Here is a 15,151-nt window from a genome sequence, read left to right as displayed (position 1 = left end):
CTCAGCCCTTGATTTGCCATTTATATCTGCAACAGAGACATTGTGAAGAGATCATTTTGTTGCTCTGTATGATGTTATGCATCTGGCTTGGCAAAAGAGGAAGATAGAGGTCTAGTGTTAGCCCCCGTGCTGGAATACTTGTTTGGGATGTGTGTGCTGGGAGGTGTTAACAAAACAAAAACTGTCTTTTGGTTTCTTGTCATGCTTTAACTGTCTTTTTCTTCCCGACAGATCAACTGCCCAGGGAGATATTGCTCCCACGTGTGCAACAGTCTCCTGTAGCAACAGCAACACCTCTGGCTCAAGCTGTAACCCCTCCTGCAGCAGGAGTCTCGGGTTCCGGAGGTAGGAACCCCGAGAGCCTTTCTCTTGTTCCTCTGGTATCTGAGGTTGACTATTTATTGGATAGAACCTTCCATTTGATGTAGGTCTGATGCAGTGAGCTGTGAGACTGCATCCTTTCTCCCTCAGTGGAGGAGATATCCTGATGTGGGTTACTCCTCACACTTGCTGGAGAAGAGTCTGGGCTTTAACCACTTCAGACAGGGCCTTACATGATGGAAGGCTCCTTCACCCATAAATATTTTCTGCATATGGAAAACCCTCACAGCAGGAAGAAAGATCCCAGTCTAACCTTTTCTCTGACAAGCTAGTCTGCTATGTGATTGGATTTTTGTTGTTGTATAAAAGAACCTTCTGTCACGTTTGTCATTGTATAGCCCAGACATGTTAACCTTCTCAGTGAGATCTAGGCAACAGTATCATTTTCTTGGCTCATGTTTTCCTGTTAGTTTTAGGAGTTATATAGTGGATTGAAAAAACAATCTTTGAAGAGTTGCTGCTGCCCAGTAGCCTGTTCATCCATCTTACATGCACATAATTTTTTTTTACATTTAGTCACATTTTTTTCACATTTAGTCACATTGAATTTAACTGACTTACTGCTTCCCCAGCAATCCTGTTTGTTGAGATCATAATGCATTTTAGTTTTTCTTCTTTCAAGTGCCTGCAGTCTCTCTGTTTGCTTTCATGCACAAACTTAATACATGTGCTACTCATGAATATAAATGTCACTGCGCCAATCTCTCCAGAAAACAAAGAATATCTTGTTCATTGTATGGATAGAGTTACACCATATTACACCCTTTGTTTCCAGATATACCACCACCCCCTCGAGATATGATGGAGGCACTGCAACAGAGAATGGAGAGGTACAAGACAGCAGCAGCACAGGCCAAGAGCAGGGGAGATGACAGAAAGGCCAGAATGCATGAACGGATTGTGAAGGTGAGCCTGATGGAACCAGAAATCATTGCATCCTCCTTGTTTCTTGCTAGCTTTCCTGCCAAATTGTTATGCAGCACAAGCCTCAGAGCAGAATTTGGAATGAGCCAGCCTAGTGGTTTAGTCCTGACCCAGCATAACTCGAACTGAAAGTTGCTTTTCTAATTAAATGGTGCACTAAATCAGAAACGAGAATGTTCTAATTGCATTTTCCTCTCTGGGAAGGGCTCTGGTTAATTGTAAATTTGTCAGATGTACATGTGCTGGGATCTTGTATGATTCAGCCTTGTTATAGAGACAAACTGGAAGTTGGTTTATGTGGATACTTATAAAAAATGTTGAATTTATGTCCAGTTAAACATTTGAATATTAAATGTTTGAGATTAATATTTAATGTGGATATCACATTTTTGGCCCTGAGAAAACCATTATGGACCATCCCCACCAGTCACAAAACCTCACATTCTTGCAGCCCTTCTTATGATAGTTTCACAAGGAGTGACAGAAACAGGTTCTACCTGTAGGAATACACTGTACTTGGCTATAATTTGAGCAAGATGGGCCTTTAAGCAAACCAAAGTATTTGTCACTAGAAAGCCTCCATAGACTAATTGGAATAAATTACAGAACAGCTTAAAAAAATTTCAAAAGAATAGATTAAAATCACTCCATATTGTAACTTGAGAAGTCTTATTTCCAGTCCCCACAGAGCCCAGTAGGATAGATGAGTCTTACTAATGTCAGCTGGGGATAATTGACATTGTCTAATGCAGGGCAGACTCAAGTTGAAGCCATATTTTGGTTTTGACCCCACAACCTGTTTTTCATTTTCTTTTAAACATACTCCTTGTGCTCATGTCCAGTTTACATCAAGAAGAAGGCTCTTAACTTTGGGCCACACAAATTCAAAGGTCTCTCGGATAATGGCATGAACAATGAAAAGCATATAATTTGTAATGAAGGAGTTGGTGACTTTTTAGAAGTCAGTATATCTTTAAAAAATGTTCCACACTGGAAAGTGAAGGTGTTACTGAATGAATGATGTGAAATGACAGGAAGAAATGAAAAGGAAAATACTCAGATGCAAACTGAGGGAGATTGAAATAGATAGGCTCCGAAGTTGAATCTATTTGATTGCAGTTCCCGAATCTACCTCCTGATATAGTCTGTGGAGGTGGACAACCCTGGGTTCAAACTAACCTTAGCTAGGTTGCTGTCTCTCAGAGCCCAATTTTAAGAGATTATCATATGTGCACTTGGTTTATGGGAAACTGCTATAGAGACAGGTAGTTTATAATAAGTAAACTTTGATTAACACTATTCCTGATAATAAGCAATTATTTTTGCAGAGCAAATATATGCACGTACAGATCCTTTTACTAGCTGTGATTAGTTTGATAACCGTGGTTTTACCAAGTCCTTATCCTCCAAGGTATCATCCTCAAATCAGGGTTTACAGCTTCTGTTTCTTTTCTTTTTTCCCCAGCAATATCAAGAGGCCATAAGAGCTCACAAAGCAGGGAAACCCATTGAGTTTGCTGACTTACCTGTCCCTCCAGGTATTTAATTCTTGAGACCAAATTGGTAATTAGGCAGGTTGTTTTGGGGCTTCCTAAGCAAGTTGGTAGACTCCTGCTGCCATTAGGGGAGGTGTGATGGAGAACGGCTTAGGATTTGAGAACTCTTTTTTGGTCTTGGCCCAAACTAAACATGCAGCTTTTCTAGGGGAAAATACATCCACAAGTCTCATCCTTGAGTTTCAATTCCTGTGGTATTTGCGACCACATGTTCATTGTAATCTAGGGCTTTCTCTGAGGCAGAAACTGTGCTAGTTCTTCCTCTGGTGCCGCCAATCATTTTACACTTCTTGTGTCTGGCAAATGCTGCTGAAATACATGCAGCCAAAATGGGTGAGTGCTTCTGTTCGAGGGTTTGCTCTTCTTAGGGTAGCAAATGTCCTGTATTACCAGTGACAGTAGGTTTCATGTGCTGTTGTTTTCTGTGCCAGTTTGCACAGGGCTGACCTTCTTGAGCAGGATAAGCTGCCGGCCATTTCTTGGGGCTTCTGAATAAGCAAACATGCAACTGATCATGCCCCAAAGTGGGCACCCTCCCATCCCCCCCTTTGTACCCACTCTTAGACAAGCAGATAAAAATATTTCAATTTCATCCTCCCTGCCTCTCTCTCATTTGCCTGCTGCTATCCACCTTGGGCTATAATCCTATACACACTTTCTTGGGAGTAAGCTCCACTGAACACAAAGGAACTTACTTCTGAGTAGGCACACATAGGTTAATACAAATAGGCAGCACTTTTCTTCCCCTCCCCCCCCCACTGGGAAGAAGATCAAAGCTCTGCTAGCTTTCCCTTTCTTCTCCTCTCTCCCCTTCATGTGCCTGTCTACCATTACTGATCTTTTCATGGAAGAACTTCAGGTTTCCCTAGAACAGTTTTGAAAACCACCACTTTAGGATGCAAGTGGAGAAATCACAAAATTGTAGTTGGCCATGTTGCTCCATTAGAAGAAATACAGACAATCCAAAATAGGTTAGTGCCTTTTTTCAGGACCAACCTAAAAGTAACAAGGTATCACATAGAAAGTTTTCAAATTCTGTAGGATTCATCATCAGGCTACATGGTAAGTAAAAGAAAATAATAGGGGCATGTGGTAGATTCCCCAGCAGCCTGCAGTTTGTAAAATCAAAAGAGAGCATTTTGAAGGTTTTTATGCAGACTGGAGTGTTTCTCTGGAGGATGTGGTTTCAGGAAGAGAAATGTATTATTGGAAGTGGATCCAACCTGTAACACTGCTCTGCATGTGGCTTGTGCTGCCACCTTGTGGCAGAACCATGTGATGTCAACTCAGAAGAACTTTCTTGTACCTGTGCATGGTTCTAGAAGGCTTTCTCTAGTAGACCGCTGGTTCTCAAAGCACCAGGACCCACTTTTTAGAATGCAAATCTGTCAGGACCCATCTGAAGTAATGTCACTAACCTGAAAGTGATATCATGGCTGGAAGTGACATCAATTTAGGCTTCAAACCTAAGCCACAATCAGCCAAAGATGCCATTACACAGCACACATTTTGCATTGCTCAGAATTCAAACGTTCCAGCTCAAAAATCAGAGCAGAATGCAAACTTGGATCCTTCTCCAGCCACACAGCCCTCCCCCTTTCCAGCAACCCACCTATTCAGGGCAGATTACCATGCCTCTCTCCCACCTACTGCTCTGCCCAGTAGCTCTGTACCCTGTATTTTCAGTGGCAACTGAGCTAGGTGCTGTGCAACCCACTTGAAATTGGCTCATGACCCACTTAGTGGCTCCAAACCCACAGTTTCAGAAATGCTGCTCTAGACCAGTGATTTTCAGTCTTTTTCATCTCATGGCACACTGACAAGGCACTAAAATTGTCAAGGCATACCATCAGTTTTTTGACAACTGATAAGGCACACCGCACTGACACAAGGGGCTCACATCTCCCAGTGGCCCTAATAACAAACAATCTTCCCCCAAACTCCCGCGGCACACCAGTGTGCCACAGCACAGTGATTGAAAATGGCTGCTCTAGACAAACAGCTGGTACCAAAAATACCTTGGAGACATTGTTTCTGTTTGTAACAGTAAAATTTGTGACCTCAAAAATGAGACAAAGGTCCTGGTTGATCTTGCTGTTCATTAGAGTTTAAACATAAATATATTTAGGGTTTAGCTGTTTGTTTTCATCTGAAAACTGATAGTTGGAATCAATATGAAGGGGGCATGCCTGCATACATGTACACAGGTAGTCATGAAGGAGTTCTATTGCCTCCAATACTGATTTTCATGTAAGGGAATATCATATGTACATGCATCTGTGTATCACTAGAATCTAGATGAATCTAGAAACTAGATGAGTTTCAGTTGTTGTAGGTGCCAGTCTTGGATGGACTTTAGGTGCCAGTCTTGGATGAAAAGCAGGCACAGATGATGATAAATAAACAATAACCTTCTCCGTGTTGTTTAGTATGTAATAACTACTCACTTCCATTCCTTGACTTACAAAATGTACATATTTGTTTTACGTAATTTATCCTGTTTCTGTTCATCTGGGAAGGGGCAAGGAGTTATGCAGGGCACTGAAGTTCCACCCTTGATCAGTAGAAATTTTGTTCCACTTCACATGATTGCAAAAAAAGTCTTGAGATTGAAGGCACTGCCTGGTGAAATCTTGAAATCTGGGAGGGGACTAGAAACAAGTTTAATATTTTAAAAAATGAAGCTCCAATCACCAGGAAGTCTACTTTTTCCAGTTTCAAATTCCATGCCTTTGCTTTGATGCTTATCCTATTTAAAAGAGGCCAGGAATTCATTCGTCCTCAATCAACTCTTTTAATGTTTGGCTGAGTGACCAGACTGGAGTCTCCCTAGGTATTAGGCAACAGCTGCCTCCTTTAAATCAGACATGGTTCCAGCTGTGCCTTTTCCATTGTCTTTGGCAGGTTTCCCTCCAATCCAAGGAATGGAACCTTCATCAGGAGACCAGAGTGTTGTGGGAATCCTTGAAACAGCCATGAAACTAGCCAATGACGAGGATGAGGATGCTGATGATGCAAAGAAGGTTAGGTTGTGTGCTACTCCAGATCCTAGAGAATCTAGGGAAGACTTGCAGATCTGTGAGGGCTGCAAGTGTTGGAAGAAAATCTGAACACAAACACACACAGGATGGAACTGTGACTGTTTAGCAGAGTATAGTTTGAATCAGAAGTGACCAGAACCTGCTAATCCTCCTTCAAAGAAAGTAAATCTTTTCATCTTTTTTGCTGCTTCCACCTAGAAGGATTTCAGAGGACAGTTGGCATGCATAGTTTTAATTTAAATTTCAAAATGTATTTCCCATTTTACTGGCCACTTCAGGCTCTTGAAGCAGGCTTGTGGCAATTAGCTGTCACATGTAGTAAAGCTAGGGGTCTCCAAAGTTTTGGCTTGGCACCCTAGCCAGCCAGAATATGTGGCCACCATCAACTCTTTTGAAAGTGATTTTTCTTGCTCACGTCAGGTTTTTGCGGGAAGTGTCTGCATCTCACTGCTATCCCCTCTCTTGCAAATGCTAATGTGATGGGAATTTTTGTTTGGGAAGTGGGGAGCTCTGGGAGGAAGTCCTACTGCCAGCACGAGGATTTGTTGAACCTTGATAAACCCTGAAATGGTGCATTTTCCAACCAACCATATACACAGTACAATAAAACTACTCCTCCTCCAGAAGATGCAGTAGCCCTCCTGAGCAAGATGGCCGTATCAAGTTGTATTCTAAACACTAGGAGAGAGTCAGTCAGTTGGGCATCTCTAGGAAAATAAGACAGATCTGCAAGGTTAGGATGCAGATTCATCTAAACCAGCATCCTATTTCCTATGGCAGCTCACCAGCTCCTTCAGGAATCCCACAAGCAGGAGAGAAAGGTGTACTTCTCTTTGGCAACTGGTATTTAGAGGCAGAGTGCTGCTGAGCTTTGGAGGTACTGTAATTCATAAGGCAACGAAGGAGGCATAATATGAAAAAATCCTTGGAATTCACAGTTATCCCATGCCTCCTCCAAAGAAGGCACACAGAGTCTTGTCTGCAGATGTTAAAGCATAAGAGTTGTTCTACTGCAGTCTGTGGAATTGGTTTGTTCACCATGTTGATCTAATCCAATCTGGCAAGCAGGAGCATCAACTTTTTCTTTTCTTTTTTTTTGCAAAAATTATGGCCACCACTAAGTCAATTATGGCTGCACTAAGTCCTATAGCACTATACCTATAGCAATTGCCACCTTCCCTTGCAGATGCTTAATATATTGAGCACCTTTATATGGTGGTCACATTAGCTTTTAGGATTGAATGCCTTGTCGCCTGTAGGGTTAGAGTTTCTGCAGGTGCTTAAGACCCTCTATGATCTACTTTGCAAGTCTTGTGGTTGTTGTGTAAGGAAATATCTTTACAAATGTCTCTCCCCACCATTTGCAGCCTGACCTCAGCCCTGCATCATCCAAACCAGTCACCTCCCTGCAGCCTAAGCTCCCACCCCAACCAGGCTCACGAGCTGCCCCTGCAGCACCAAAGGCAGCCACAGCTGGTAAAGCAGCCTCAAAGGTCATCACAAAAGGTACTCCTGCTCTTTATTTTGGTTCCTATTTATTTTATTCTTTCCATCTCCATTTATATACTGTGCCACTATTCTGCCAAGGCATTTACAGATATAAATATTATATCTGTATATCTTGGGGCATTTACATATAAAATATTAGTGTTTGCTAATACACAGAGTACAGAAAGGGAAGTACAAATGCAGGTATTCAGTCTTACATAATGTTACTTAGTGTTTACCTAAGGAACAGGTGGAATGGCTGCTGATGGATGCCAGGTACCACATGACCCTGGCCAGGCTGCTGGAGAGACCCTTAACTATCTCTCCTCTGCTGCAGCCAGGTGGAATGTCCTTCCAACTACCAGTAATATTCCTTCTTTTCCTTGGCTGATGGCCTGAGGATTGGCTCCCCTTGTCCTGGTTCCACTTGAAGCTGCGCTTCTAGTATCAGGGCTCCCAAAACTGTTAGAAAGATAGGTCTGGCATTCCAGGCTGTAGCAAGGTTTACCACTGCCACTCAGATTCCTGCTAGGCTGCCTTAGCTGGGAGGGTGGCACAACTCTGCAGCTAAGCATGCTCCTCTAGGCTACTGGGAAAAAGTTGTGTAATATTGTGCCTGCTTTATTGCGTGCACATGTATTATCTTTTTCATACAGTGCTGCAAGCAGTGAGTGATTGGATAGTGCTTTATGAATAAAGTTGTCATTTAGACATCTGAATCAAGAAACACTAGTAAATGCTAGTTCTAGCCTTACACTCCTTGGTTCTTTGTATGGGATGGTCCTCCTTTATATGGGATGGCTCCTCCACAGCTTTGCCTGCTGTGGCAGGGATGACAGTCTAAAGTCCATGCAAGAGTCTTGCATCTTGTTCATCCTCTTCAGTGGCTGTTCTGTATTTCCTTGGTTCTAAGGCTGAATTAAATACAGTCTCAAGTGAACTTATCTCCTGAGCTGATGCTGCCTCACACTTACTTGTAGGTGACTCTTTATTCATGCGCACATATGTGCACGCACACATATGTGCACGCACACATATGTGCATGCACACTGGCTCATGATCTTTGTAGGTAATGTATTGAGACATAAGATGCTTTATCCCTCATCTGTTTTTGAATCTATTAATAGGAAATGGTGGCAATGGTGGTGTTATGGTCCTACACCCGTCCCCAGGTCTAATGACCTTAAATTCTTTCCCTTTATTGGGTCATTCAAGGCAAAGGAAAAGAAGGGCAGGATGGGGTGGGGAGTGTTTCATTCCTTTACAAAAGACAGGCAAAGGTAATACAGGTTGCAGAGTATCTCACTTTATTAAATGCCTCAAAACCCCAAGCTTAAGTTTACAGAAAAACCTTTTAAAATTGTTAGTAGAGAAGCATATATTCACATATAGTTCCAAGCACTAGAGAGAGGGAAGATCACATGAGAAACTATTCCTAGAGCTTACCTACAGCTGACAATGAGACTCCTCTCCTCTCTGTTCCACACTCTTTTATAGCCCCAGTTCTTAGCCACATCAACTGAGCAGCATTTCCTCCTTCAGTAATCATATTACTTTGCCCCAGCTGGTATAAAGGTAATTATAACCTAAGCCAGGGGTGTCCAAAGTTTTTGGCAGGAGGGCCACATTGTCTCTCTGACACTCGACAGGGGGCCGGGGGGGGGAAGAATTAATTTACACTTCAAATTTGAATAAATTTACATATATTTACATAAATGAATATATTAAAGATGAACTTATATGAATGAATGAAGGTCTTGCAATAGCTGAAGCTCTATAAAAGGCCTTGCACAAAGCAAGGCTGGCCTTTTCTTTGCTGCCGCTACTGCATCACAGATGTGAAACAGCAAGCAGTGGAGGGAGCCCTAATCCCACAGCTCACCAAGACGTCAAATAGTTACCCTCACACTGAGAGCAATTGCATCGGGTGAGTGTGGGCTCCAACAAATCACCGGAGGGCCAGAGGCTCATTGGAGACTGGGAGCTCCCTGAGGGCTGCATTGAGAGGTCTCAAGGGCTGCAAGTGGCCCCAGGGCCGGGGTTTGGGCACTCCTGACCTAAGCAAAACTAAGGCCTTAAAGGGGCCAGCACATCTCAGGTCTGATGTTCCCTCTTCTCACCTTTTCTGTCTTTCTGCAGCTCAGCAGCAGTTGACCTTCCTGGAAAGTCGGAAGAAGCAATTGATGCAGGCAGCTCTCCGGGCAAAGCAGCAGAATGACATCGAGGGGGCCAAACAGTTCTTGCGCCAGGCCAAGGGTCTGGACCCCATGATTGAGGCATCACAGAATGGTCTCCCAGTTGACATAACTAAGGCAAGCACTCCACCGTGCATAGTTCAAGCAGTCTGCTTGAAATATGGATGTTACCAGAACCCCAGTTGCTTAGAACAGTCACCTAGTATCACAGAAGCTCTTGTCCAGAGAGCCTTTCCAGGAGCCTCATTTGGGGCATCATGAAGAGTGTCAGAAAGGGAGACGAATCTGACCCTTTGGGAGCACTTCACTGGAAAGTCTTCTGCACAAGCCTCATTAAAGTAAATGGAAGCTCTGCAAGATATCGCTCCACTTAGACCATGTCAAATGATTGAGTTTCCAAATGTGTAACAGGCAAACCATGGCATATAGTTGCTTGTCTACTTTTGGTGTCCATTCAGTTTCATATAGTCACTCTGGTCCTCATGGTGCCTCCAGAAGTGGAGCAGCAGTTGTAACAATAGTTTTTCGATCCAGCCATGATATCAGACTATAGTTTGCAGAAAGTATGATTTTGCCAATCTCCTTGAAACTATGGTTTCGGATCTCTGATTTGTTGATGTGATTTGCTTAAACAATGGCTTGTTATGAAGCCATTCAGTTAATTCATTGTGTTTTGGGTAAATGGGACCCCTTCACAGTAATGGGAAACCCTTGTTTGTATACAAGGTAGAGCTAGCTTTGCTTAGTCAGCTTGTACAACCATTCCACCACAACCTCTGTAGCTTAACCATCTTCTAGAAAGGCTTGACCTAGGGTGTGTATTGACAGTGCCAGTGTGACTAGCAGAACAGCGGGCCAGGAGAAAAGCCCTGACACCCTCCTGGGTTTTGTGTCCAACCACTCATTGGTCCAGTCCATCTGCCTCGCCTGACATGTTGCTGAGGAGAGGTGCAGGGAATTGAACTGGCATTTCCTGACATTGGATTAGACAGTAGGGAAGGCAAAATCTAGATCTCCAGAAATCTACAAAAAGCTATGACTGGACTGAGATGGGTGCATTTTGTTCTAGCATTAGTTGGCTAGTGCTTTCACTTTGTTCTTAAGTACCACACAGCACAAGTCATTGTCCTTGTCCTCTTGCTGTGAAATTTGTATGTGGAGATGAGTCTATTTTGGCATGGATTTTGCAAGGGCTAGTTCATTCTCATTTTGTTTCTTCTTCCAGGTACCTCAAGCCCCCATGAACAAGGAGGACTTCACACTTGTGCAGCGTCATGGAGTCAACGTACCCCCAGAGATGGCCAGTCAGTACACTGAGCTGGTGAAACTGATGAGGCAACAATATGAGGTAAGAAGCAGAGGCAGGTTGTGGAGAGGCTGTCATCTGTGTGCAATCGTTCCTGCCCAGGAATAGCAGGAATCCAGAAAAGTAACGTGCCTTTAAAATAGGATGCTTTCTTGCTTCCATTCCTGGGAGATTTACTAGATGTGGTGAGAGTTGCACTAGGATTACTGGTGTGACTCAGCAGAGATTTTGGGGTCAAAGTAGATGTGATAGTAGTAGCCACATTTGTTGGTTTGCATTCTATGCTATTTATATCTAAAGCAGGGGTGCTCAAAGTTTTTGGCAGGAGAGTCACAACATCTCTCTGACACTGTGTCAGGGGCCAGGGGAAAAAAGAATTAATTTACACTTCAAATTTGAATAAATTTACATAAATGAATATATTAGAGACGGAAAATGAATGAATGAATTCAATCCAGTTTATGCTCACATTCACCCTAAGAAGGGGGGGATCTTCATGCTAGTTTATGATCCCATACACACACACACACACACACACACACACACACACAAATGGAGGGGGGGATCTTTCACACTTTCACATACCCGCCTGCTCACCTGCCCCCTCGCCCTCCCTCCTTCCCTCGCTTGGGCTGCCTGCCTGCTTGCCCAGCTGCCTGCCTACCTGCCTGCCCATGTGCTGGTGCTGTTGCCTGCCTGGCCGGCTGGCCGGCCAACTGGCTGGCTGGCCGGCCAACCAACCCTCCCTCCCTCCCGAGGGAGACGTGCTGGGAGGGAAGGGAGGGGAGGAAGGGAGCGGAGCAGAGCCAAACGGAGCTGCTCCCAGCCCAGCCCAGCCCATGGGTAAGGAAGAAGACACTAGCAGGCAAGCACGCAGGGTCTTTTATAGTGGGAAGAGACCTGCAAGTCTCATGTTACCTTCCCACTATAAAAGGCCCTGCATGCCGGCTGGGCTCGTCTTTCCTTCGCTGCCACTGAGTTGAGTGGCAGCGAGGGAGAGCAAGGCGTGGAGCTCGCACAGCAGGCCAGTGTGGGCTGGGGTGAGGCCAGGTGCCCATTGGAGGTGGGGGGACCCACTGGGGGCCGGATGGGGACCTGCAGCTGGCCGCAAGTGGCCCGCAGGCCGGGGTTTGGGCACCCCTGATCTAAAGTATGGCACTTTTCTCCTGACCCAGCTCACTTTTAGTACCAGAGCTGCCTGTTTTTATTTATTTTTCACATTTTTATAGGGTCCTTCCTCCAAGGAGCTTGGGGTGGCATACATAGTTCCTCCCCTCCTTTTTATAACAATCCTGTGATCCAAGGTCACCCAGGAAGCTTCATGGCTTAGTGGGGACTTGAACCTGGCTCTTCCAGGTCTGACTCCTGAACCACAACATCATCCTGGCCCTTTAGTCCTTGTTGATAGAATGTTGCTGATTGCTTGCTGTCTGCAGAGGTTTAAGAGAGCACATAGGAGGGAATAGTTTGCTTTCATAGCTGGTGCTTGGAGAAAGGGGCACATGTCCCTTGACTAGTAGGTTGTTTCCCCACTCCCTCGGGATAGAGTTCTGAGAACATCAGTGCCAGCATCAGGAAGGATTTATCGATGGGGCTAAGCAGCTGAACCTCTGTTAACTATAAGCTCTCTTTTGCAAAACCTATTCCCTTAAGATTACTTAATACCTTGCCCCCTCTGCACTCTCAGTTTTTTGGGTGGTGCCAGTACTATCTGTTTCACTTCGCTGCACTTCATTTCTGTGTCAGCCTCAGGAAAATAAGAGCAGTAAGCTCTCCTGCTTAAGAGAGACCCAGCTCAGATCTGCAGAATTGCAGTGGGCACTCTGTCCAAATCTGTTCATTTGCTCTTAGAGGGCTGGCAGCAATTGTAATTAAGGCTGGCTGTCCAGAAGGCATGTGTCTGACCCAGAATAGGAGGCTCTGCAGCTACCCTACATCTTATGTCGAAAATGAACAGATGGGTGGGTTACACTGCGAAAAATGCAGATAACTTTATTCTTCCATGAGATGATAGTGCTTCATGCTCTGGCCATGTAAGGTCTGAAGCATGCATAAGTTTGGCTTATTAAGGTGAGGAATGCAAGTTTGGTTTGAAGGAGTTTTACTGGGAATGTTATAATCCATGGTCATGAGCTAGGACCTTCATGTGATGGCTGTTCATGTGACTTTTTTTACTGTTCCAGATGTGCATGAATTACTCCAAGCAGTTTACCCATTTAGGGAATATCACAGAAACTACCAAGTAAGTGTATCAGTAACATGCAAAAATATTTTTCTTCTGGACTTTGCTGCCCCTTTGTCCTGCTACATGCCATGTTGGTCAGAAATGTCCTTTTCAGGACAGCTGGTCCTTTGCTGTTCTGCACATAGCCATTCTTGCCTGCAGCTTTATGAGATACAGGGCACAATCCTAACCCCTTATGTCAGTGCTTTCCAGCACTGGCATAGCAGTGCCCATGGGACATGTGCTGCATCCGGTAGTTGGTTGTCACTCACGGAGAACTCCTCAAAGCAGGGGAATGTTTGTTCCCTTACTTCAGAGCTGCATTGCCCATTTAGCAGGTAGGACAAGTTCGGGCTCTTTGTGTAAAAAGGCTGCATAAGTTCCTTCTGTAAGGGACATGGGATAAGATACCCACCCCATGTTTCCTTTCTTTTACCTCTCTTAAGATCCATTTTCATATATTCTTTTTATAATCCTGTATAACACATTTGGTCACACACGTACTACACTGCTTAGTTCAGTGTCTAATTTAGTTCCACCACTGCCTGATAAAATCCATAATCGCCATTGATCCAGAACTTGCTGTTTCATGGAGAATATTCTGTTGTCTGGGACTCTGTTCTCAAAACACAGCTAGCTTGTTCCCAGACATCTGTGTGAGAGTGCCCCTGTCTCAGGGTCTGCTGGTTTGTTATGGTTGGAGATCTTCCATTTTTAGTTGCTGTTTTTTGTTTTTTTTAAATAATACTGCTTCTGTGTGTCAGGATCCAAGTTTACTCTGTTACACTTAATTTTTCAGGTTCTTGCTCAACCAAACTAAAGTTCTAAACTGTCATTGACAGCAGCTTTCCAACATAGCTCACCTGCTCCTGCTTATTTCTTCAAGCTCAGCAAAGTTCTCCCAACCCTGATGTTATAACTCAACGTCATCTCCATGTGCAAAGTTAGATGTCTATAAAAATTATAACCAGATGGGAGATAAATGAAATTTTCCCCTTCTTCCAAGTACTTCCAAGAGCTTGGAATCACTCCAAGATACTATTGACTGTAGCTTTTGGTATGGCCAAAGGAAGCATTTTTTTCTATGTACCATTCGCATGGGATTGACTGCCCCAAGATGTGGTGATGGCCACTTGCGTAGATGACTTTTTACACACACACAAAAAGGATTGCACAAAATCATGTTGCTGTTTGTCGTAATAGCTAGAAGGAACTTCTGTATATAGCTGTGGTTCCCAAACCCAGGGTCACAACCCAAACAAGGGTAATGGGAAAGGTCAAGTCTATCAAGTTTCCAGCTGACTGCATACTAATGAGAGAGAGATTGAGAGAGGGGGCATGTGCCTCTCCTCCTCCTGGCACATCTGAGCAGGCAAGAGGCTTGTGTGCACATGCTCATGGCTCTCCCTGTTTGTATGAAGCCAGCTGGAAAACCGATATTCCGCAGCTGCTGCCATGAACATCTGGAGCAGTTGCAAGCCTGCTGATTGACCCTCCTTCCTGCAATCAGGTTGGGGGGAGGATGGAATGGGGAGGAGATTGGGCAGGTGGTGGATGGATCAAGCCTGGGAGGGGAATGGGTTCATTAGTGGTGGCGGACGCCAAATCCCAACCCCCTTCCCAGGTTTGATCTGCCTGCACAGATCAGTGCAGACTTGTGCCAGTGATATCACTGGTGAAGATCCAAGTTGACCCATTGTAGCTGCTAGGGCATGTCACAGGGCAAGGAGACTATTGGCACCTTACGCCAATTGGCACCTTACGGTAGCAACTAAAAATCCCCCACGAGATGCAGTGGAAGCTGCACTGGTGCCACTGCATTGCTGCAGTGGGGTTTAAGTACAGCTGCCCTTTGCCCTAATCCAATTAGCAAGTCCATCTCTTTGCATTTGGCAATTTGTTCTTTAAGTAAACATCCCATCTGTATTCCACCATTTCAACATAAGCTAATGGGATGAATGCTTTGCCTCAAGTTTAGCTGTCACTGCACATGGTGTAGCTCACACCCCAAGGAGCACAAGTTGTGTAAATCAGCA

The 15,151-nt window shown here is 44.3% G+C and overlaps 1 protein-coding gene across 1 annotated transcript in view; it reads left to right on the top strand.

Moving 5' to 3' along the window:
- CC2D1A (coiled-coil and C2 domain containing 1A) overlaps positions 1-15,151 on the top strand; it is a 53,739-nt gene that overhangs the window by 19,588 nt on the left and 19,000 nt on the right. Inside the window, exons 10-17 of the mRNA XM_066617946.1 lie at positions 232-345; positions 1,157-1,287; positions 2,771-2,843; positions 5,766-5,884; positions 7,270-7,408; positions 9,530-9,702; positions 10,811-10,933; positions 13,075-13,133. Coding sequence (XP_066474043.1) covers positions 232-345; positions 1,157-1,287; positions 2,771-2,843; positions 5,766-5,884; positions 7,270-7,408; positions 9,530-9,702; positions 10,811-10,933; positions 13,075-13,133 — 931 coding nt within the window. The remainder of the gene's footprint in view (positions 1-231; positions 346-1,156; positions 1,288-2,770; positions 2,844-5,765; positions 5,885-7,269; positions 7,409-9,529; positions 9,703-10,810; positions 10,934-13,074; positions 13,134-15,151) is intronic.

Source organism: Tiliqua scincoides, chromosome 2, assembly GCF_035046505.1.
Source record: "Tiliqua scincoides isolate rTilSci1 chromosome 2, rTilSci1.hap2, whole genome shotgun sequence".
NCBI classification, from domain to species: Eukaryota; Metazoa; Chordata; class Lepidosauria; order Squamata; family Scincidae; genus Tiliqua; species Tiliqua scincoides.
The sequence above is the reverse complement of the archived record's forward strand: the minus strand, read 5'-3'. Positions and strand labels throughout refer to the sequence as shown.